Raw genomic sequence first — 24,090 nt, 5'->3', positions numbered from 1 at the left:
TGTCATGACTAGTGGGACGGGCAGTACATAGCCTCCTGTAAACATCACAGCACCCTGCCTAAGTTCTCCTCTCAAGAACCCTTGGCCTTGATGCAAGACATGGGTTGCCTCTTGCAGAGGAGTTATGCAAATATCAATATTCCTTGCTGGGTAGATAGTCTGCAGGAGTGGGCAGTCCTAGGAATGCTGAATTTGCATTCAGACCACATGCTGAGCCTCCATGGGTGAAAGAACTGAAATCCCAAAAATGAAAGGGGTGGGCCAGGGACAGCACTGCAGTCTCCACCAGACTCTTCAGTCTGACACTTCCTGGAATGTCGGATCCTTGTGTCCCCTGTCATGCACTGTGGGTTCATTCTCTGCATTGATGTAAGGGTCAGAGGATGGAAGCAGGTATGGCCGAGGACACAGGGATCTTAATGTCCTGGAGGTGTCAGAGGTTGAAGAGTCAGATGAAGGCTGCAGTTTTGCAACACATCTGAGGGGGTTGGATCCCTGTATCCCCACCCCCCAATGCAATGTGGTTTCATCCTCTGGACCCCTGCATCACTGCTGAGTAATATGAAATGAAATGTTGGTCAGAGGATGGAACAAACATGCGGCAGGGGACACAGGGATCTGACACTCCAGAAATTGTGAAAGGCTGAAGAGTCTGGTGGACACTTCCTGAATTTTCAGATCCCTGTGCAGTGCTGTATCTTGGCCTAGGCCGACAAGGCCCAGGCCTAGGGCGGCACTTTGCAGGGGGGCAGCAAAAAAAGCTGCTCACCGCAATTAAAAAAACAGCCTCCTCCCGGCTCCCACACAAAAACGGTTCCTGCCGGCTCGTGCTACACTTAGTTTAGTGCCAGTATTATGGGGCGAATTGAGCCAGAGGGCAGGGTCCAGGAAGCAAATCAGTCTGGCACCCCCATAAAGCAGTCACACTGCTACCTGCCAGTATGATAGGCAGCATTAATGGGCACTGATAGGCTACACTGGTTGCCACTGATGGGGCTGTACTGATGGCCACTGATGAGGCCACACTGATATGCTGCACTGATGGGCAGTAATGAGGCGGCACTGATGAGGCTGAACTTATGGGAACTGATAAGGCTATGCTGATGGGCACAGATAGACTGTGGTTGTGGTCTGCGGTGTACAGATGACAGGGCGGATCATAAACAGGAAGAGGTGTGGCCTTTACAGGAAGGGGTTAAATTATGGGGTGCACAAACTTAGTCAGGCCTAGGGCAGCACAAAACCTAAATACACCACTGTCCCTGTGTACCCTATCGTGCACTGTGGTTCATTCTCTGGTCCCTACAGCACTGCTGGGTTCTGCAATGATGCAAGAGTCAGAGGATGGAGGCAGTCATGGCCGAGGACACAGGGATCTGAAAATCCTGGAGGTGTCAGAGGCTGAAGGGAACACTTCTGAGGGAGTTGGATCCTTGTATCCCCCCGCCAATGCAACGTGGCTTCATCCTCTGGACCCCTGCATCACTGCTGAGTAATATGAAGTGAAATGTTGGTCAGAGGATGGAAGCAGGCATGGTTGAGGACACATGGATCTGAAAGTCCTGGAGGTGTCAGAGGTTGAAGAGAACCAGAGGCGTAGCTAGAACCTTCAGGGCCCCAGTACAAGAAACCATGAAGGGGCCCCCCGGACCCCTGGCCGGGGCCGTTTCCTTCAAGCCTGGGGCTCTTCCCACTGATCCTGGGGCCCTTTACTCTTGCTGCGGGGGCCCATTATTACGGTCCCATAACGGGACCCTTTCACAAGTTCTGCAGTGGGCCCCCTTCCTGCCATCTTGGGGCCTCCCCACGGTGGTGGAAGGCCAGGGCCCGGTCGCAAGTGTGACCATTGCGATCCTGGAAGTTCACCCACTGGTGTCAGTAGTTTTTATTTTTTGGTATTTTAATTGTATTATTTTTTATCATTTTATTTTATTTTTTTACAATGTGACTGACTATGACTCTGTCCATTCAGAAAAGGAAGGAGCTGGTAAATTACATATTTACCGACCCCTTCCTAGTTCTCTATTGACACATCCCCAGCACCAGCCAGCAGGAGAGGGAAGGGAGCACAGTGGGGTGGGGGGGGGGGGACCAGGGGAGCACACAGGGGCCCAGAGACAGCAGACCACAAGTGAACTGGATAGGAGGAGTGGCGGGGGCAGCATACAGAGGAACCAATCTCCTCCATTTTCCTCCTGCAGCTACAGGAGGAAAAATGAGGACAGTGATTTCTCTACATGCTGCCCCCACCGCCCCTCCCATAAAGGTGTACAGGGGAGCTGCACAGGCCCCCCCTGGAGCATGGGGCCTGGTTGCAATTGCAACCCCTGCAACCCCTGTAGTTACACCCCTGAAGAGAACACTTCTGAGGGAGTTGGATCCTTGTATCCCCCCGCCAATGCAACGTGGCTTCATCCTCTGGACCCCTGCATCACTGCTGAGTAATATGAAGTGAAATGTTGGTCAGAGGATGAAACAAACATGCGGCAGGGGACACAGGGATCTGACACTCCAGGAAGTGTGAAAGGCTGAAGAGTCTGGTGGACACTTCTTGAAGTGTCAGATCCCTGTGTACCCTATCATGCAGTGTGGTTCATTCTCTGGTCCCTACAGCACTCCTGGGTTCTGTAATGATGCAAGAGTCAGAGGATGGAGGCAGTCATGGTGGAGGACGCAGGGATCCAAAAGTCCTGAAGAGTCTGATGGAAGCTGCAGTGTTGGATTGGAGGGAAGCAGGGTTGGTGCAAGGATTTTTGCCGCCCTAGGCAAAATAAAAAATTGCCGCCGCCCCCCCCCCCATATGCTCTCCCACCCCCCATCCCAAGTTGCTGAAGGGTTTAAAACCAGTGGCGGCTGGTGCTCCATCGGTCGGGGGGGGCGGCAGATGGACCTGGCCTCGGACACCCCCATCACTCCAGAGTCCAGTCCACACCATATTTCTCCCCCCCCCCCCCCTCCGGGCGCCAGTTCACTTACCTTTTTCCTCCAGACGGCGACGGCTTCCCCCTCAGTCTCCTCCATGTCCCCTCTCAGCGGCCGTCTCCTCCCTCCTCCTCCACCAATAGGAATGGATGCCATCTCCTTTGGCCAATTGGGAAACAGGTCCCAGGGCTTCCTGATTGGCCGGGAGGAGAATCAGTATGGCAATAGCAAATATTAATTCGCTATTGTCACACAACTGGGTGGGCTCTGCGCCCCGAGCCCCCACTTTTTTTGAAGCCTATTTAGAGCCTCTGGCTCTAATCAGGTGCTTCATAGAAAAAAAAACCCTCATTGGAATCCATGTATCCGGTGCCCTGCATGTAGGTTAGGGGTCGGACGCATGGATGGGGGGGGGGCCTGCGCCCCTAATGGATGGGGCGGCCGCTACTGGTTAAAAACTCTTCAGTGACTTATGGTAGGTCACTTACCTCGGGTCAGGCTCCGCCGGTGCCCCCTGCTAAGTTGCACCCTAGGCGGCTGCCTAGGTTGCCTTACTGGTAGCACCGGCCCTGTGTGGCGGGGGGACACAGGTATCTGACACTCTATGAAGTGTCAAAGGCTGAAGAATTAGATGAAGACTGCAGTGCTGGGACGTCAGGAAGGTAGGAGACAGGGACCAGAGAGGACAATGTGATACCTCTTCTTTTACAAGAACCTATGATGTTGATATTATTTGTAACATGACAGGGTCATTTCTTAGGGGGGTCAGATCCCTGTATCCCCCCCCCCCCCACATTGCAATGTGATTTCATCCTCTGGCCCCCCTACATCATTGTTGAGTCCTGTAGTCAAGTGAGAGTCAGAGGAAGGAACCAGCACAGGGTGGGAGACATAGGGATCCGACACTCCAGGAAGTGTCAAAGGCTGTAGAGCCTGATGGAGGCTGCAGTGTTGGACGTCAGGAAGTTAGGAGACTGAGGCCACCAGAGAGGACAATGTGATACCTCTTCTTTTACAAGGACCTGTGATCTTGATATTTGTAACCTGACAAGGACTCTTCATTTCATAAAATTGCTTTTATTAATACAGTTTTGCCTAAATTGAATTTCTTCATCCAATGTTTCATCTTTGTCCTCAGGTTTGTGACCCGGTTCATCGAACTTGACGGTTTAACGTGTCTGCTGAACTTCCTGAAGAGCATGGACTACGAGACGTCGGAGAGCCGAATACACACATCCGTTATAGGATGCATTAAGGCGCTAATGAACAACTCGCAGGGCCGGTCCCATGTCCTGGCTCACCCGGAGAGCATCAACATCATCTCCCAGAGCCTACGGACTGAGAACATGAAGACTAAGATCGCTGTGCTGGAGATCTTGGGGGCCGTATGCCTGGTCCCCGATGGACACAAGAAAGTCCTACAAGCCATGCTCCATTACCAGGTCTACGCCGCAGAGAGGACGCGGTTTCAGGTGAGGGCCAAAAGATGCCATTATTTTTCATTTAACCACCTAAATACCGGGCACTTTTACCTCCTTCCTTCCCAGGCCAATTTTCAGCTTTCAGCACTGTCACTCTTTGAATGACAATTGCACGGTCATGAAACATTGTACCCATATGACATTTCTATCATTATTTTGAGACGGATAGAGCTTTCATTTGGCGGTATTTAATCACCACTGTTTTTTTTTTGTTTTGTTTTGTTTTGTTTTTTGCTAAATAAACAAAAAAAGCCTGAAAATTTTGAAAATAATTTTTTAAATTTCTGTTTTTTGCAAATAAATAATCTTTCTTTATAAATTTAGGTCAAAAAGTATTCTGCTACATTTCCTTGGTGATAATAACCCAAATTGAAATATATTATTTAGTCCACAAATTTAAATTAAATAAAATTTAATTAAATTTAATTCATTAATTTATTTAATTAATTAAATTGAATGTAAATTTAGTATCTGAAAACCGCTCAATCCTGATGTACTGACGGCCGCTCTTGAGGCCCAAAAATGCCAGGATAGTACAAATATCCCCAAAATGGCCTCATTTTGTAAAGTAGGCAGTCCAATGTATGTAGTAACAGGCAAAATGTTTTTGTTTCAATTTTTTGGAAAATAAAGAAATAAAAGATAATTGTTTTTAAACGTTTTTTTTTTTTTTGTTTTTTTTTTACATATTGTCACCAGTGCAGTACAGGTCCATCTTATAGCTGGTGTGGCGGTGATCAGAGACACTGACTGGTGGCAGTATGTAAAAAAATAAAAGATGTGGGGACATTTTTTTTTAAGAATTTAAAAAAATATATATTTTTTTATTTTTTTTATCTATCTTTTTACATACTGTGCAAGTGCAGTACAGCACCATCCTATAACTGGTGTGGTGCTGTATTTTTTTACATACTGTCACCAGTTATAGGATGGTGTATGCACCATCCTATAACTGGTGACAGTCTGTAAAAAAATAGAAATAAAAATTGTGAAAAAAAAATTGTAAGATTTAAAAAAGAAAAAAAGAATACATTTTGTTTTCCTTTCTTTTCTTTTCTTTTTTTTTTTTTCTTTTTTTTTTACAATTTTTTTTTTTTTTTTTTTACATACCGTGACCACAGCAATACAGTGTTACCATAGCATCACTTTACTACTCTGAGGAGGTGATCAGAATTTTTTTTTTTTTTTACGATTACTTTTTTTTTTTTTTTTTTAATTACGATTTCTTTTTTTTTTTTTTTTTTTACATACCGTGACCACAGCAATACAGTGTTACCATAGCATCACTTTACTACTCTGAGGAGGTGATCAGAATTTTTTTTTTTTTTTACGATTTCTTTTTTTTTTTTTTTTTTAATTACGATTTCTTTTTTTTTTTTCTTTTTTTTTTTTTTACATACCGTGACCACAGCAATACAGTGTTACCATAGCATCACTTTACTACTCTGAGGAGGTGATCAGAATTTTTTTTTTTTTAACGATTTCTTTTTTTTTTTTTTTTTTTTAATTACGATTTCTTTTTTTTTTTTTTACATACCGTGACCACAGCAATACAGTGTTACCATAGCATCACTTTACTACTCTGAGGAGGTGATCAGAATTTTTTTTTTTTTACAATTTCTTTTTTTTTTTTAATTACGATTTCTTTTTTTTTTTTTTTTTACATACCGTGACCACAGCAATACAGTGTTACCATAGCATCACTTTACTACTCTGAGGAGGTGATCAGAATTTTTTTTTTTTTTTTACGATTTCTTTTTTTTTTTTTTTTAATTACGATTTCTTTTTTTTTTCTTTTTTTTTTTTTTTACATACCGTGACCACAGCAATACAGTGTTACCATAGCATCACTTTACTACTCTGAGGAGGTGATCAGAATTTTTTTTTTTTTTTAACGATTTCTTTTTTTTTTTTTTTTTTTTAATTACGATTTCTTTTTTTTTTTCTTTTTTTTTTTTACATACCGTGACCACAGCAATACAGTGTTACCATAGCATCACTTTACTACTCTGAGGAGGTGATCAGAATTTTTTTTTTTTTTTAATTACGATTTCTTTTTTTTTTTTTTTTTACATACCGTGACCACAGCAATACAGTGTTACCATAGCATCACTTTACTATTCTGGGGAGGTGATCAGAATTTTTTTTTTACAGTTTTTTTTTTTTCATACCGTGACCACAGCAATACAGTGTTACCATAAGCATCACTTTACTACTCTGAGGAGGCGATCAGAATTTTTTTTTTTTTTTTTTTATGATTTCTTTTTTTTTTTTTTAATTACGATTTCTTTTTTTTTTCTTTTTTTTTTTTACATACCGTGACCACAGCAATACAGTGTTACCATAACATCACTTTACTACTCTGAGGAGGTGATCAGAATTTTTTTTTTTTTTTTTTTTTTTTTTTTTTTTTTTTTTTTTTTTTTTACGATTTCTTTTTTTTTTTTTAATTACGATTTCTTTTTTTTTTTTTTTTAACATACCGTGACCACAGCAATACAGTGTTACCATAGCATCACTGTACTATTATGGGGAGGTGATCAGTATTTTTTTTTTTTTTTTTTTTTTTTTTACACGTTATGATCACCTATAACAGTGAAATTATAAGCAACCATTTTTTCTGAATTAAAATCGATTCATTCAGTGTGAATTGTTGTGATTAGCTGTAATTGGCCCTGATACAGATGGGCTGTGATTGGCCCTGTTTGTACCATGTGATCACTGTGACCAATCACAGTGAGCAACACAATAGTACACAATGAATGGCATGAATGGAAGCCATCCATTGTATGCAAATATCATGTGATCTGCTGTGTTTGGTGCCGGCAGTGGCCCGATACACTGATCTGTCAATGGCTGTTTCCGCTGGACACAGAGGGTAACAAATCACCCGTGGTGAATTCTAAGGGGACGTCATATGACGTCCACCCGGATCTAGAACTGTCCCACCCAGCCGTCATTTGTCTATAGGCTGGGCAGGAACTGGTTAAATTCCGGGCAGATATAAAAGACACAAATGAATACACCATTCAATGTATTTTGAAGGCAAGCAATGTAAGTATCTGAATCTGACTTGGTATCAGCCTGTTTAAATCCCCATGCAGCAGAGCTCAGACTGGGGGAGGGAGAAGCAGCACGAGAGAGCCAATTAGTTGTGTTGCACTGCTTATGAGCTAACAAGGGACGTGCTGATAGGAGGAGAGAGCAGAGTGACAGAGAAAAGAGATGCTTTTCGTTTCATTGTCCAATCACAGGGTCATTCAGAGCCCCTTAAAGGCATCAGCAAGGCGGAAATCTTCTCAAAGAATGTAAATAAAGAAATAAACAAACAAATACAGGTTATTTAAGGCCCCGTTCACATACAAGCGACGCTACTTCGCACCGCGACCTCCGAGGTCGCGGTGCGAGCAGCGCGCCGCGACCTCGGAGCAGCCGCCACGGACTTCATAACATTGAAGTCTATGGCGGTCGCCTCCAGGTCGCCCCAAAGAAGCTCCGGACCCTTTTTCTAAGTTGGAGCGACTTGTGTCGCTCCTATTAGAACGGGTCCACAGCTTCCCTATGGGAGGCGACCTACGGCGACCTGTGAGGCGACCAGGTCGCCTCACAGGTCGCCTTAGTGTGAACGGGGACTCAAGTACAATTTCTTCGTTGTTGTGTGTTAGGCTGTTTTATTTTTTTAAAGATAGGTCCTCCGTTCACATACTGGCATATCGGATCGCGGGCAGAATCACCGCGATTCTGCCCACGATCCCAATATCATTGCAAATTGCGGGACGCCCGTGCGATTCCCGTGACTTGCAATGGCACCCCTAACGCGGCGCAATTTCGCCATGATTGTCGCCCGATGAATTGTGGTAAAATCGCACAAACAGAATCGCGGGATGCCTTTAAAAATAAGTTCTTGTACTTTCCTGTTTGCGTGATTTTACCGCAATTGGTCGGGCGACAGTCGCGGTAAAGTCGCGGCGCGCTTGGGGTGCCATTGAAAGTCACAGGAATTGAACGGGTTTCCCCCCAATTTGCAATGATTCGGGATCGCGGGCAGAATTGCAGCGATTCTGCCCACCATCCGATCCGCCAGTATGTGGAGCCTTAAAGAGACCCTGTCACTAGACCATTCATTTCAACAACAATCTTCCCATAAGATTATTCGTGCATTTATAGTATTTTATGCATGTTATTTTTATTTAAACGCCATCTTGGATGTGATGCCAGCAGCCCCAGTGAGCTGCTGAGTGAGTGAGCTGTCACTCTGTATTATTCCTTTTCAATCCTTCCCCCGGAAGCTACATAAAAGGCTATGTAGAGAGATGAGGAAGTGGCGGAGGAGCTGGGCCAGCACAGACAGTAATTAGAAAATCTAAAAGAGGAGAGGGCTATGGCAGGTAAGGAGGGGAGGGGCTGTGCTAGGGAACGGACTCCTCTGGAGTTGTCAAATTTTCTAGGAAGCGCATTGCAAGAGAATTAAAAATAATTTACGGAACGGAAAAAAAAAAAAGTAATCTCAAATACTTCATTTTTTGTGGTTTATTTTATGCTTTTTTTTTTTTTTTTTTAATTTGGTGACAGGGTCTCTTTAACCACTTCTGGACCGGAAGGATTTGCCCCTGTAATGACCAGGCCATTTTCTGCGATTCTGCACTGCGTTACTTTAACTGACAATTGCGCTGTCGTGCGACGCTGTACCCAAATAAAATTGATGTTCTTTTTTTCCCACAAATAGATCTTTCTTTTTTGCGCTATAAACAAAAGAAGAGCGACAATTCTGGAAAAAAAAAAACAATATTTTTCAAATTTCTGCTATATAACATTCCACATAAAATAAAATATAAAAATCAAAATTTTTATTCATTTTAGGCTAATTTGTATTCTGCTACATATTTTTGGTATAAAAAAAATCGCAAAAAGCTTATAATAATTGGTTTGCGCAAAAGTTATAGTGTTTTGCAATCTACGGGATAGATTTATGGACTTTTTATGTTTTTTTATTAGGTTTTCTTTTTATTAGTAATGGCGGCGATCAGCGATTTTTGTCGGGATTGCGGCGGACAGATCGGACCCCGAACTGACATTTTTGACACTTTTTGGGGACCAGTGACATTACTACAGTGATCAGTGCTAAATAATAGGCACTGTTACTGTATAAATGACACTGGCAGGGAAGGGGTTAACACTGCAGGTGATCAAGGGGTTAAATGTGAGCCTAGGGAGTATTTTGATTGGTTTGCGCAAACGTTATCGCGTCTACAAACTAGGGGAAAGATTTATGTCATTTTTATTTTATTTTTTTACTAGTAATGGCGGCGATCTGCGATTTTTAGCGGGACTGCGACATTGCGGCGGACAGATCGGACCCCTAACTGACATTTTTGACACTATTGGGGGGACCAGTGACATTACTACAGTAATCAGTGCTAAAAATATGCACTGTTACTGTAATAATGACACTGGCAGGGAAGGGGTTAACCTAGTGGGTGATCAAAGGGTTAAATGTGAGCCTAGGACAGTGATGGCGAACCTTGGCACCGAAGATGTTTTGGAACTACATTTCCCTTGATGCCTATGCACTCTGCAGTGTAGTTGAGCATCATGGGAAATGTAGTTCCAAAACATCTGGGGTGTCAAGGTTTGCCATCACTGGCCTAGGGGGTGTTTACTAACTGTAGGGGTAGGGACTTGTGAAATGATCATAGAGACCTGTGTTCCTATATAGAAGGATCACAGGCGCTCTGTGATTATTCCAGGGAGAAGAACGGTCAGATGTGTTTACAACATCCGACCGCCCTTCTCTCTCAGCAGGGAACGATCGCGGGTTGCGTGGCCGCCGGCCCCGTGCATCGACATCCCTGCTGCCTAATGGGGGCGGGAGCATGCCGGCGGCGGCGCACGCTCACCCCCCCCACCCCCAGTTTCGAGCGTGCGACTGACTTAGGACTACGTCGGTTCGCGCAGGAGGGCCAGGAAATGTGCGGCGGGCAGTCCAGCACGTGTTAAGTGAAATTAGGAGTCACATGATCCATTTCGCTCTTTGCTTCTCTACATCTATGAGCTGCTGTACAATGGCAGTTACATTGAAGTACACATAGGCTGGCCATGCGTTTACACTTACAAGTTTCTTGTACAATTTTCCTTTAGTTTTCCCAAAACCATAAAATATGAGGCCAAATCTTAACCCTTTCAATGTGTAAGCAATCAGACAGGCCCGTGCACTACATAGTTGAAGTTAAATCTAAAGGAAATAGAATAAGAAAATTGTATAAAGTATGATTGTAAAATTGTATAATGTATGGTCCAGCCTAAGTCAAGAGATTGCATCACTGCTGTCTGTTCACGTTTGTTTGATGGTATAAACTGATGGAAATGGAAGTCTTTAAAACTCCGTAAATCTGTTTGGGTGGGGGGGCACAGCTATTTCTCACACTAATACCCAAACATAAATGAATTGCAGCCTTCCTGACACACACAATACAGGAATCCATTTATTTAGTTTGCACAAGCGAATATTAATGTGTTTCAGACCCCGGTCGGGACTGCGGTTTTCACAGGACGGGGGGAGATTTATGAAGTCGGGAAAATTACTTATTGCAAGTTTGCTGAATTCTGAAATCTGCACTGGAAGAACTGCGTGTGGAATCATTTATATACATTGTATCCCTATGGCAGATACATTGCAGACCAGAGCAGCTTCTGTACGGGTTTTATTTCCCGCATATATGTTGGACTTCTCTTTATTGTATCGTCACATCAGTCTCTGTACCAGAAGAGCTTACACTCTAATGTCCCACCACAGTCATCACAGAACCAGAGGAGCTCACACTCCAATGCCCCACCACAGTCATCACAGAACCAGAGGAGCTCACACTCCAATGCCCCACCACAGTCATCACAGAACCAGAGGAGCTCACACTCCAATGCCCCACCACAGTCATCACAGAACCAGAGGAGCTCACACTCCAATGCCCCACCACAATCATCACAGAACCAGAGGAGCTTACACTCTAAGGTCCCCCCCCCCCCCACAGTCACACATTATTATACATTTATATAGCTCACATATACCACAGTGCTGTACAGAGAACACTGAGCCAGTCACATCAGTCTCTGTACCAGAAGAGCTTACACTCTAATGTCCCACCACAGTCATATCACAGAACCAGGGGAGCTTACACTCTAATGTCCCACCACAGTCATCACAGAACCAGAGGAGCTCACACTCCAATGCCCCACCACAATCATCACAGAACCAGAGGAGCTCACACTCCAATGCCCCACCACAATCATCACAGAACCAGAGGAGCTTACACTCTAAGGTTCCCCCCCCCCCCCACAGTCACACATTATTATACATTTATATAGCTCACATATACCACAGTGCTGTACAGAGAACACTGAGCCAGTCACATCAGTCTCTGTACCAGAAGAGCTTACACTCTAATGTCCCACCACAGTCATCACAGAACCAGGGGAGCTTACACTCTAATGTCCCACCACAGTCATCACAGAACCAGAGGAGCTCACACTCCAATGCCCCACCACAATCATCACAGAACCAGAGGAGCTTACACTCTAAGGTCCCCCCCCCCCCACAGTCACACATTATTATACATTTATATAGCTCACATATACCACAGTGCTGTACAGAGAACACTGAGCCAGTCACATCAGTCTCTGTACCAGAAGAGCTTACACTCTAATGTCCCCCCACAGTCATACCAGAACCAAAGGAGCTTACACTCTAATGTCCCACCACAGTCCTCCCAGAACCAGAGGAGCTTACACTCTAATGTCCCCACCATAGTCCTCACAGTCATCACAGAACCAGAGGAACTTACACTCTAATGTCCCCACCTCAGTCATCACAGTCATCACAGAACCAGAGGAACTTACACTCTAATGTCCCCACCTCAGTCATCACAGAACCAGAGGAGCTTACACTCCAATGCCCCACCACAATCATCACAGAATCAGAGGAGCTTACACTCTATGCCCCCCCCCCCCCCACAGTCACACACTATTATTATTATACATTTATATAGCTCACATATACCGCAGTGCTGTACAGAGAACACTGAGCCAGTCACTAGAGGAGCTTACACTCTAATGTCCCCCCACAGTAACACACTATTATATAACCCTGACATATACCGCAGTGCTATGCAGAGAACACTGAGCCAGTCACATCAGTCTCTGTACCAGAGGAGCTTGCACTCTAATGTCCCACCATGTCTTTAATGGTTGCTCACAGGTAGTATATAAACCTCTCTAGGAGAATGCTCTGGTTAGAGGAACATCTAAGGACACAGAGTTTTATCTGGAGTTTCACTTTAAAAAAAAAAAAGTTGCATGGGAAGCTGCATTAAATGAAGACATTTGCTGGGCTCCAGATAACGGATCCTAAATCATTCCTTTGTCTGCTCTGAACAATGCTTGGAGCTCGGAGCTTTCCAGGGACATCATAGATGAAGTTCATCCTCCGGTAATGAGATGCACAAGTTATCGCCAGAACCAGAGGGTGAAAACCTAATGCGATTATCATTTCTCTGCGATTATCAGGCTGAAAAGCGCATTATAGACAATGGATGAGGTCACACCATTCAAGGCCGCAGCGTTCTCAAGGTTAGGCTCTGTAGACGGGTGAAGAAGCCTCTACATGGTCCTCTGGAGCCCATGTGTTATGTGCAGAGGTCTATTGCCCCAAGATTGGCATTTTTTAAGGCTCCATGGGTGGCAGAATTGCCAGTTTGTGGAGTTTATTAGGAGCTATTGAATATATGATTAATGATTTTTTAATTCAAAACTTTTAAAGCAGGGGTAGGCCAAAATGGAAAGTTGGAGATTTGCCTGTGTATGTAGGCTTACCCTAACCCTAACATTTAACCCTGGCCCTTAGCTCTAACCCTAACATTTAACCCTGGCCCTTAACCCTAACATTTAACCCTGGCCCTTAACCCTAGCCCTAATATTTAACCATGGCCCTTAACCCTAACATTTAACCCTGGCCCTTAACCCTAACCCTAATATTTAACCCTGGCCCTTAACCCTAACATTTAACCCTGGCCCTTAACCCTAACCCTAATATTTAACCCTGGCCCTTAACCCTAACCCTAATATTTAACCCTGGCCCTTAACCCTAATCCTAACATTTAATCCTGGCCCTTAACCCTAACCCTAACATTTAACCCTGGCCCTTAACCCTAACCCTAACATTTAACCCTGGCCCTTAACTGTAACCCTAATATTTAACCCTGGCCCTTAACCCTAACATTTAACCCTGGCCCTTAACCCTAACCCTAACATGTGACTTTAGTTGCAAAGAGGTTCTTGAACTACTTTGATGCAAATTAACACCCTATGACACTCAGGTAGCATCAAAGTAGTGTAGGAACCTTTATGTGTCCAAAGTTGCATGTTAGGGTTAAGGGTTAGGGTTACTGGCTAGGGTTAGGGTTAAGGGCTGGGGTTTGATGTTAGGATTAGGGCTAACCCTAACATTTACCCCTAATCCTAATATTTAACCCTGACCCATAAACTTAACCCTAGCTCTTAAACCTAACCCTAGCCCTTAACCCTAACCCTAACATGCGACTTTGGACGCATGAAGGTTCCTAAACTACTTTGATGCAAGTTTACAACCTCTAACACTCAGGTTGTATAAAAGTAACATAAACGTAGTGCAGGAACCTTTTTGTGTCCAAAGGTGCATGTTAGGGTTAGGAGATACAGTTAGGATTACTGGCTATAATTAGGGTTAAGAGATAGGGTTAGGGTTACGGGGTTAGGGTTAAGGGCTAGGGTTAGGGTAAAAGCTAGGGTTAGAGTTAAGGGCTATGGTTAAATGTTAGGATTAGGGCTAGCCACAACCGTAACGTTTAACTCTAATCCTAACATTTAGCCCTGACCCTTAAACCCAACACTAGCTCTTACCCGTCCCTAACCCTAACATGTGGCTTTGGATGCATGAAGGTTACTGAACTACTTTGATGTGACTTTGATGCAAATTTACACTCTCTGACACTCAAGTAGTGCAGAAACCTTTGATGTTGGTTGCGCTAAATGGACTTGTGTTTTTTTTTTCAACCTGATTAACTATGTAACTATGTAACCTTTATGTGTCCAAAGTTGCATGTTAGTGTTAAGGGCTAGTATTAGGGTTAAGAGATAGAGTTAGGGTTAGGATTAGGGTTCAGTGCTAGGGTTAAGAGCTAGGGTTAGTGTAAGGGCTAGGGTTTAGGACTAGGGTTAGGGTAAGGGTTAAGGACTAGGGTTAGGGTTAATGACTAGGGTTAAATGTTAGGGTAAGGGTTAAGGACTAGGGTTAGGGTAAGGGTTAAGGACTAGGGTTAGGGTAAGGGTTAAGGACTAGGGTTAGGGTTAATGACTAGGGTTAAATGTTAGGGTTAATGGCTAGAGTAAGGGGCTAGGTTTAAGGGCTAAAGTTAAGGACTAGGGTTAAATGTTAGGGTTAGGGGTAGGGTTAAAGTTAGAATAAGGGCTAGGGTTAAATGTTAGGGTTAAGGCCAGGGCTAGAGTTAAGGACTAGGGTTAAATGTCAGGGTTAGGGTTAAGGGCTAGGGTTAAATGTTAGGGTTAAGGCCAGGGCTAGAGTTAAGGACTAGGGTTAAATGTCAGGGTTAGGGTTAAGGGCTAGGGTTAATATAAGGGCTAGGGTTAGGGTTAAGGACTAGGGTTGTGGTAAGGGGTAAGGACTAGGGTTAGGGTAAATGTTAGGGTTAAGGGCTGGAGTTAAGGACTAAGGTTAAATGTTAGGGTTAGGGGTAGGGCTAAGGTTAGGATAAGAGCTAGGGCTAGAATTAAGGAATAGGGTTAAATGTTAGGGTTAAGGGCTAGAATTCAGGACTAGGGTTAAATGTTAGGGCTAAGGGCTAGAATTAAGGACTAGGGTTAAATGTTATGGTTAAGGGCTAGAATTAAGGACTAGGGTTAAATGTTAGGGTTAAGGGCTAGAATTAAGGACTAGGGTTAAATGTTAGGGTTAAGGGCTAGAATTAAGGACTAGGGTTACATTTTAGGGTTAAGGTTAGGATTAAGGACTAGGGTTAAATGTTAGAGTTAAGGGCTAGAATTAAGGACTAGAGTTAGTGTAAGGGTTAAGGACTAGAGTTAGTGTAAGGGTTAAGGACTAGAGTTAGGGTAAGGGTTAAGGACTAGGGTTAGGGTAAGGGTTAAGGACTAGGGTTAAATGTTAGGGTTAATGGCTAGAGTAAGGGGCTAGGTTTAAGGGCTAAAGTTAAGGACTAGGGTTAAATGTTAGGGTTAGGGGTAGGGTTAAAGTTAGAATAAGGACTAGAGTTAAGCACTAGGGTTAAATGTTAGGGTTAAGGCCAGGGCTAGAGTTAAGGACTAGGGTTAAATGTTAGGGTTAAGGGCTAGGGTTAATATAAGGGCTAGGGTTAGGGTTAAGGTTTAGGAGTTAAGGACTAGGGTTGTGGTAAGGGGTAAGGATAGGGTTAGGGTAAATGTTAGGGTTAAGGGCTGGAGTTAAGGACTAAGGTTAAAGGTTAGGGGTAGGGCTAAGGTTAGGATAAGAGCTAGGGCTAGAATTAAGGACTAGGGTTAAATGTTAGGGTTAAGGGCTAGAATTCAGGACTAGGGTTAAATGTTAGGGTTAAGGGCAAGAATTAAGGACTAGGGTTAAATGTTAGGGCTAAGGGCTAGAATTAAGGACTAGGGTTAAATGTTAGGGTTAAGGGCTAGAATTAAGGACTAGGGTTAAATTTTAGGGTTAAGGTTAGGATTAAGGACTAGGGTTAAATGTTATATTTAAGGGCTAGAATTAAGGACTAGAGTTAGTGTAAGGGTTAAGGACTAGAGTTAGGGTAAGGGTTAAGGACTAGGGTTAGGGTTAATGACTAGGGTTAAATGTTAGGGTTAATGGCTAGAGTAAGTGACTAGGTTTCAGGGCTAAAGTTAAAGACTAGGGTTAAATGTTAGGGTTAGGGGTAGGGTTAAAGTTAGAATAAGGGCTAGGGTTAAGGACTAGGGTTACATGTTAGGGTTAAGGGCTAGAATTAAGGACTAGGGTTAAATGTTAGGGTTAAGGGCTAGAATTATGGACTAGGGTTAAATGTTAGGGTTAAGGACTAGGGTTAAACGTTAGGGTTAAGGGCTAGAATTAAGGACTAGGGTTAAATGTTAGGGTTAAGGGCTAGAATTATGGACTAGGGTTAAATGTTAGGGTTAAGGGCTAGAATTATGGACTAGGGTTAAATGTTAGGGTTAAGGACTAGGGTTAAACGTTAGGGTTAAGGGCTAGAATTAAGGACTAGGGTTAAATGTTAGGGTTAAGGGCTAGAATTATGGACTAGGGTTAAATGTTAGGGTTAAGGACTAGGGTTAAATGTTAGGGTTAAGGGCTAGAATTATGGACTAGGGTTAAATGTTAGGGTTAAGGGCTAGAATTATGGACTAGGGTTAAATGTTAGGGTTAAGGACTAGGGTTAAATGTTAGGGTTAAGGGCTAGAATTATGGACTAGGGTTAAATGTTAGGGTTAAGGGCTAGAATTATGGACTAGGGTTAAATGTTAGGGTTAAGGGCTAGAATTAAGGACTAGGGTTAAATGTTAGGGTTAAGGACTAGGGTTAAATGTTAGGGTTAGGGCTACAGTTAGTTACTAGGATTCAATATTAGGGTTAGGGTTAAGGTTAGGGTAAGGGCTAGGGTGAAAGGCTAGGTTTAAATGTTAGGGTTAAGACTTAAGACATTTAACCCTAATCCTAACATTTAACTCTGAACCTTAACCCTTACTCTAACATTTAACCTTAACCCTAACATTTAACCCTAGCCCTTACCCTAACTCTAGCCCTTAACCCTTACTCTAAAATGCGACTTTGGACACATTAAAGGTTCCTGCACTACATTGTGGCTGAGTGCCAGAGAGTGTAAAGTCGCATGAAAGTTGCACTAAATGAACAGAACAGCCAAAAAAAAAAATGCATCAACTACATGTCATAAACTCATCAAAAATGCAAAACGCGCCACTGAACGTTCCAGAAATGCGTTACCGCAACCTGCATGTTTCTGCTAAAGGCTTTCATTTCAGAGGTAAACATGGAGGCTGCCAATGTCAACTCCTCATTGTAAGACAGCTGACTGCAGTGACTGTAGAAGTAATAAAAGCAGAAGATGAGTCAGTCTAACAGGCAGCTAACCAGCAGGTCGGCAGTGACAGCTCCTGTATTTCTATTAGGACAACATTTTACAGACATCCTAATTCCCCCGCCCCCCCCCCTCCAATATACAAAGTTAATGTCAGAGAAGACGGGCCGAGGTCTGTTACAAATTGAAGTTGTCAGAGAGTTTGCGTAGTGCGGCATTCCTCCGGCGTTGCCTCATGCTATACAGGAATTTACATATATACTCCCTGCGACTGCCAAGGATCCTAAATCATATTTTTTTTTAAACTTGGCATTAATATTGACCCCTGATGTAGATGCGGGTCTCCAATAAACTATGTGGCAGCAAAGTATGCGGAATGTCGGTAAACACGCCATACATTATGCAGAGATGTTTTTCTTTGTGGAAAAAAAAATTCATAAAATTTATCGCAAAAGGGATCCCGTTTGACACAAGAGCTTACATTCCATCAACAGAAGGCTGGAGACGGTTTGTAAAGATATAGGGTGATGGGTTTGACCCTTGGACAACATGAGGCCCTTCACATGAACTACAGGTCCCAGAAGATTGTGGGAATGTTAATGAACTGTGTGGTTGGTATGAACGGTAATTAGTGGTGCAGGGATCGGAGCCACGGCGGGTTTTACAAGTGCCGCAATGTCTCTGCCGTTACTGACAGCCAGTGCCGGGACAAGGCCATCCAGCGCCCAGGGCAAAGATGCCAAACTGCACCCCCTCCTTCCCTTATGGTTAGGATCAGGGCGCCCAAATCCCTGCAAAAAAACTTTGCGCCCAGGGCAGCCGTCCCTCCTGCCCACCCCTTGTCCCGGCCCTGCTGACAGCTGAGCGGGTCCTAAAGTGCTCCTTTCATTACCTGCATGCACACATTCCTGGCTTGTCACAATGTACAGCAACAGGATAATTTTTCAGCTCCACCTTTGATCAGTAGGAAGCCGTCCTTCACCTCCAGTCAGTAACTTTGTCTAGGATGAGATGATGACTTCAGTTTGCTGCAGGCAGAAGGAAGCATTTCCTAAGTCACCACTCATATGCCTTTGATCTGTAGATACAAAAACAACAATGCTTCTTTGTATCTCTCTATCTCCTGTCTGATCAATGTTTATAAACAATGTTACTTTGTATCTCTCTATCTCCTGTCTGATCAATGTTACTTTGTATCTCTATCTCCCGTCTGATCAATTTTTATAAACAATGTCACGTTGTATCTCTCTATCTCCAGTCTCATCAGTGTTTACAAACAATGTTACTTTGTATCTCTCTATCTCCCGTCTGATCAATGTTTATAAACAATGTTACTTTGTATCTCTCTATCTCCTATCTGAACATTGTTTATAAACAATGTTACTTTGTAGCTCTCTATCTCCGTCTGAACAATGTTTATAAACAATGTTACTTTGTATCTATCTCCTGTCTGATCAATGTTTATAAACAATGTCACGTTGTATCTCTCTATCTCCCGTCTGATCAATGTTTATAAACAATGTTACTTTGTATCTCTCTATCTCCCGTCTGTACAATGTTTATAAACAATGTTACTTTGTATCTCTCTATCTCCTGTCTGATCAATGTTTATAAAAAATGTTACTTTGTATCTCTCTATCTCCCGTCTGAACAATGTTTATAAACAATGTTACTTTGTATCTCTCTATCTCCCGTCTGTACAATGTTTATAAACAATGTTATTTTGTATCTCTCTATCTCCTGTCTGATCAATGTTTATAAACAATGTTACTTTGTATCTCTCTATCTCCCGTCTGAACAATGTTTATAAACAATGTTACTTTGTATCTCTCTATCTCCCGTCTGAACAATGTTTATAAACAATGATACTTTGCATCTCTCTCTATCTCCAGCCTGATCAATGTTTATAAACAATGCTACTTTGTATCGCTCCTTTAATAATGTTTATAAACAGACGGTCCTTTTTGTTACATCAACTGACTGGAATAGCTGCTATATTTATATCTGGGAATATCTGGCTGTCGTTTTGCCAGTTGGGAATTGCTGGGGAAGGCAATAGAGCAGAAGGACTGGACATAGCACACATGCCTCATGTAGTTTAATTACATTTTTTTGGGTGTGTGTAGCAAGGCTCCGGTGCACGACTAGTTAAAAACACATCCGACGCCTCGCACTGCACTTGAAAAACATGACTGGTGCTGCTTGTATTTTGTCCCGTCATCACACATTAAAAGCTTATTGAAATCAAATCGTCACCCTCAGCCAGAGTTAGGACAAGGGGTGGGCAGAAGGGGGCGGCTGCCCTGGGCACTGTGGTATCATGTGAGGTGGGGGGGGGGGGGTGCTGCTAAGAGATTAGTGGGGAGGGATTTGTGTTGGAAGGGGGAATTTAAGGGACAGCAGGGGGTAAGAATTGTCCTAGGAGGGGAAATTTGGGTATGTGGTGATTTAGGGGGATTTGTGTTGGGAGGGAGGGGGTGGGGGAGGAGCATTTGTGCTAGGATGGGGGATTGGGGGTTTTTTGTGCTAGAAGAGGTGATATGGTAGAGGCGGGAGTGGAATTCGTTTTTTCTTTTTTTTTTGGGGGGGGGGGGTTGTATTTAGGGAGGGATGAAGGGATGATTGACAGTATTTGTGCTAGGAGTGGGGGGGATTAGGGGGGGGCTTTGTGCTGTTAGCGAGGATTGGGGGGGATTTGTGCTGGGAAGGGGGTATTGGGGTGTTTGTGCTGGAAGAGGTGATATGGTAAAGGCGGGAGGAGAATTTTTTTTGGGAGGGTAGAATTTGTTTTTTTTTTGGGGGGGGGGGGGGTAGATATTTATGGAGGGCTATAGCGATGATTGGTAGTATTTGTGCTAGGAGAATAAAGGGTTTGTGCTAAGAGTGGAGGGATTGGAGGGGATTTGTGCTGGAAGGGGAGTTTGGGGTGTTTGTGCTATTAGATGTGATATGGTAGAGACAGGAGGGGAGTTTTTTTTTTTTTTTTCGTTGCTTTTTTGGGGGGGAGGGGGGTAGGTATGTAGGGAGGGATATAGGGATGATTGATGGTATTTGTGCTAGGAGGGGAAAGGATTTGTGCTAGGAGTGGGGGGATTGGGGGAGATTTGTGCTGGTAGGGAAGGGAGGAATGGAAGGTACATTGTGCTAGGAAGGGGGATTTGGGGTGTTTGCGCTAGAAGAGGTGATATGGTAAAGGCGGGAGGAGAAATTTTTTTGGGGGGGGGGTAGAATTTGTTTTTTTTTGGGGGGGGGGGGTAGATATTTATGGAGGGCTATAGCGATGATTGGTAGTATTTGTGCTAGGAGAATAAAGGGTTTGTGCTAGGAGTGGAGGGATTGGAGGGGATTTGTGCTGGTAGGGAGGATTGGGAGGAACACTGTGCTGGGAAGGGGAGTTTGGGGTGTTTGTGCTAGAAGAGGGGATATGGCAGAGACGGGAGGGGAATGTGTTTTTTTTTTGGGGGGGGGGGGGCAAAGGTATTTGTGTTAGGAGGGGAAAGGATTTGTGCTAGGAGTGGGGGGATTGGGGGTTATTTGTGCTGGTAGGGAGGATTGGGAGGAACATTGTGCTGGGAAGGGGGATTTGGGGTGTTTGTTCTAGAAGATGTGATATGGTAGAGGCAGAAGGGGAGTTTGTTTGTTTTTTTTTTGTTGCTTTTTTTGGGGGGGAGGGGGGTAGGTATGTAGGGAGGGATATAGGGATGATTGATGGTATTTGTGCTAGGAGGGGAAAGGATTTGTGCTAGGAGTGGGGGGATTGGGGGAGATTTGTGCTGGTAGGGAAGGGAGGAATGGAAGGAACATTGTGCTAGGAAGGGGGATTTGGGGTGTTTGTGCTAGAAGAGGTGATATGGTAGAGGCGGGGGGGGGGGGTAGGGTGATTGGCGGTATTTGTGTCAGGAGGGGAAAGGATTTGTGCTAGGAGTGGGGGGGATTTGTGCTGGTAGGGAGGATTGGGAGGAAATTTGTGCTGGGAAGGGGGATTTGGGGTGTTTGTGCTAGAAGAGTTGATATGGGGGAAAGAGAGGATTTTTTTTTTTTTTTTTGGGGTTGGGGGCATGTAGGCAGGAATATAGGGATGATTGGCTGTATTTGTGCTAGGAGGGGAATGGATTTGTGCTGGGAGTGGGGGGATTGGGGGGGATTTGTATTGGTTGGGGGGGATTGGGGGGGAAATTTGTTCTGGGAAGGGAGATTTGGAGGGGGGGTTGAGGATGTGTACTCCGAGGGGAAATTTGGGGGGGGGGGGGTAGAGGATTTGTGCTAGGAGGGGTGATTTTCTTTTTTTGGAGGAGGGGGCCTTTGTGCTGGGGGATAGGTTGCAAAAATATGTGCTGGGAGGGAGGATTTCAGCAGGGGGTGCAGATTTGTACTGAGAGGAGGTGGAATCTATGCTTAGGAGGTAAGCATGCAGTTTTTTTTGTGGGTGGGGGGTGGGGGGGGGGGGTTTGCTGATACATAATGCTCATACATCTTGGGAGGGGGGGAGCAGTTTAGCATGTTCGCCCTGGGCTCTAGATGGCCTTGTCCCGGCACTGCCCTCGGCACACGTCGACATGCATAATTACATGCACATAGGTGTAAAAGGGACCCTCTCCAGCCGGCATGTGTCAGATTGGAAGAAGCCTGTGATCTATCATCTCACCTTACTTCTCACCCCGGATTCAGTGGCATAACTAGAACCTTCAGGGCCCCGATGCAAGAAACGATAAAGGGCCCCCCGGACGGGGCCCTTCCCTCCCAGCCTGGTGGCGGAACGCCAGGGCCGGTCGCAAGTGCAATGTTTGTGCCCCCTTTCAATGCAGAGTGACCACAGGTTCGTCTTTAACACAGCGTCCCGAAAATACACAAATTGTAGCATGGGAATGGGGGGGTTCATGAGAATTATTTCCCATGAAATACACATCCATCTCAATAATGAGTCTCTACATATCTCTACATGTATCACAGCTGATAGGAACATATGTGTCCAATTATGAGTCTGGAATTCCAGCATTTCTGGAATGGCCGGGCTCAGACACGCTCACTGACATCCATTGTTCCAGTTCGGCATACGCCTAATGGGTCAGTAAAGGCATTGGTATATATATATATATATATATACATATACACCCATCCAAAGGGGTAGTTGGATTCTTTACACCACTTTCCACTCCGCTGACAATGATCCTGATTCTGAATATTCCACTTGATGTGAATAGCTCCAAGCAGAGGGCCACCTAATCACTGTAAGGCGTGGATAAGGTCTTCTCCAGAACGGCTCAATCAAAAGACAAGAGAACTCCACATAGTGTAAAACCATACAAAAAACACATTTATTTAAGATTTGGAACACTTACACTTAAATAGTAATAAGGAGTTCTTCATTAGATATCCTGTAGATCACATAGAACGCAATGACATTAATGGCAATAGACCCAATGCGTTTCGTCTGATAAGACATCATCTGTGGGTGAAAAGCGTTTTATATCTATTCAAGTGTAAGTGTTCCTAATCTTAACTGCTTGCCGACCGCCGCAAGTAGATTTACTGCGGCGGTCAGCCCCTGCCAGGCAGAGTGACGTTAATTAACGTCACTAGCCTGGGAGGGTCTGGGGAGCGAGCGCGCGCCCGCGGAGGCGCGCTACCGCTCCCGCGCGGTCACGCACCCCCCCGCGCGTGTGACCAGCGGACCCGATGTCCGCCGGCCACTCGGCGATCGTCGGGGGAAGAGGGAGAAAGTCAGGCGGCTTGTGTAAACAAGCTGCCTGTCATTCTCCTCGCTGTAAAGACACTGATTACACGGATCTAGTATGTAGATCCGTTGATCAGTGTCCTTACAGCTAGAGCCACAGCCAATCACAGTTAGAATCACGCCCCTAGGGACACACACAGCCCCTCCCTCCCAAATAAAGTTAACCCCTTCACTGCCAGTGTATTTTTACAGTAACAGTGCATATGTATAGCACTGATTACTGTAGAAATGTCACTGGTAACCCCAAAAGTGTCAAAATTGTCAGTCAAGGGTCCGATCTGTCCGCCGCAATGTCGCAGTACCGCAAAAAAAATCGCAGATCGCCGCCATTACGCGTTAAAAAAAAAAAACAACAAAAATGACAAAAATCTTTCCCTTTGTTAGTAAACGCGATAACTTTTGCGCAAACCAATCAAAATACGCTTTTTGCGTTTTTTTTTTTACCAAACATAGGTAGGATAAAACAAATTGGCCAAAAATGTTAAAAAATTTTGATTTTTACATTTTTTTTTGGGGGAATTTCATATAAAAAAAACGTGAAAAATATTGCTATTTTTGCAAAATTGTCACTCTTTTTTTGTTTATAGCGCGTGATCAAAAAATCGCACAGGTGATCAAATACCACCAAAAGAAAGCTCTGTTTGTGGGAAAAAAAGGACATCAAATTCGTTTAGGTACAGCATCGCACGACCGCGCAATTGTCCGTTAAAGTCACGCAGTGCCGAATCGCAAAATACCCCCTGGTCTTATAGCAGGAAAATCCTCCGGGGCTTAAGTGGTTAAAGGGTAACTCCACTTTCGTGGGGGGAAAAAAAAAATCAGCAAATAAAGA

The 24,090-nt window shown here is 44.2% G+C and overlaps 1 protein-coding gene across 2 annotated transcripts in view; it reads left to right on the top strand.

The window, feature by feature from the left end:
* The window catches only part of DAAM2 (dishevelled associated activator of morphogenesis 2), a 342,052-nt gene that overhangs the window by 158,016 nt on the left and 159,946 nt on the right, over positions 1 to 24,090 (top strand). For both annotated transcript variants that reach the window (XM_082249299.1, XM_082249298.1), the window contains exon 6: positions 4,061 to 4,394. In XM_082249299.1, coding sequence (XP_082105425.1) covers positions 4,061 to 4,394 — 334 coding nt within the window. The remainder of the gene's footprint in view (positions 1 to 4,060; positions 4,395 to 24,090) is intronic.

Source organism: Pelophylax lessonae, assembly GCF_965119305.1.
Source record: "Pelophylax lessonae genome assembly, chromosome: 3".
Lineage (NCBI taxonomy): Eukaryota > Metazoa > Chordata > Amphibia > Anura > Ranidae > Pelophylax > Pelophylax lessonae.
Note: the sequence above shows the minus strand (reverse complement) of the source record. Positions and strands in the feature narration are given on the sequence as shown.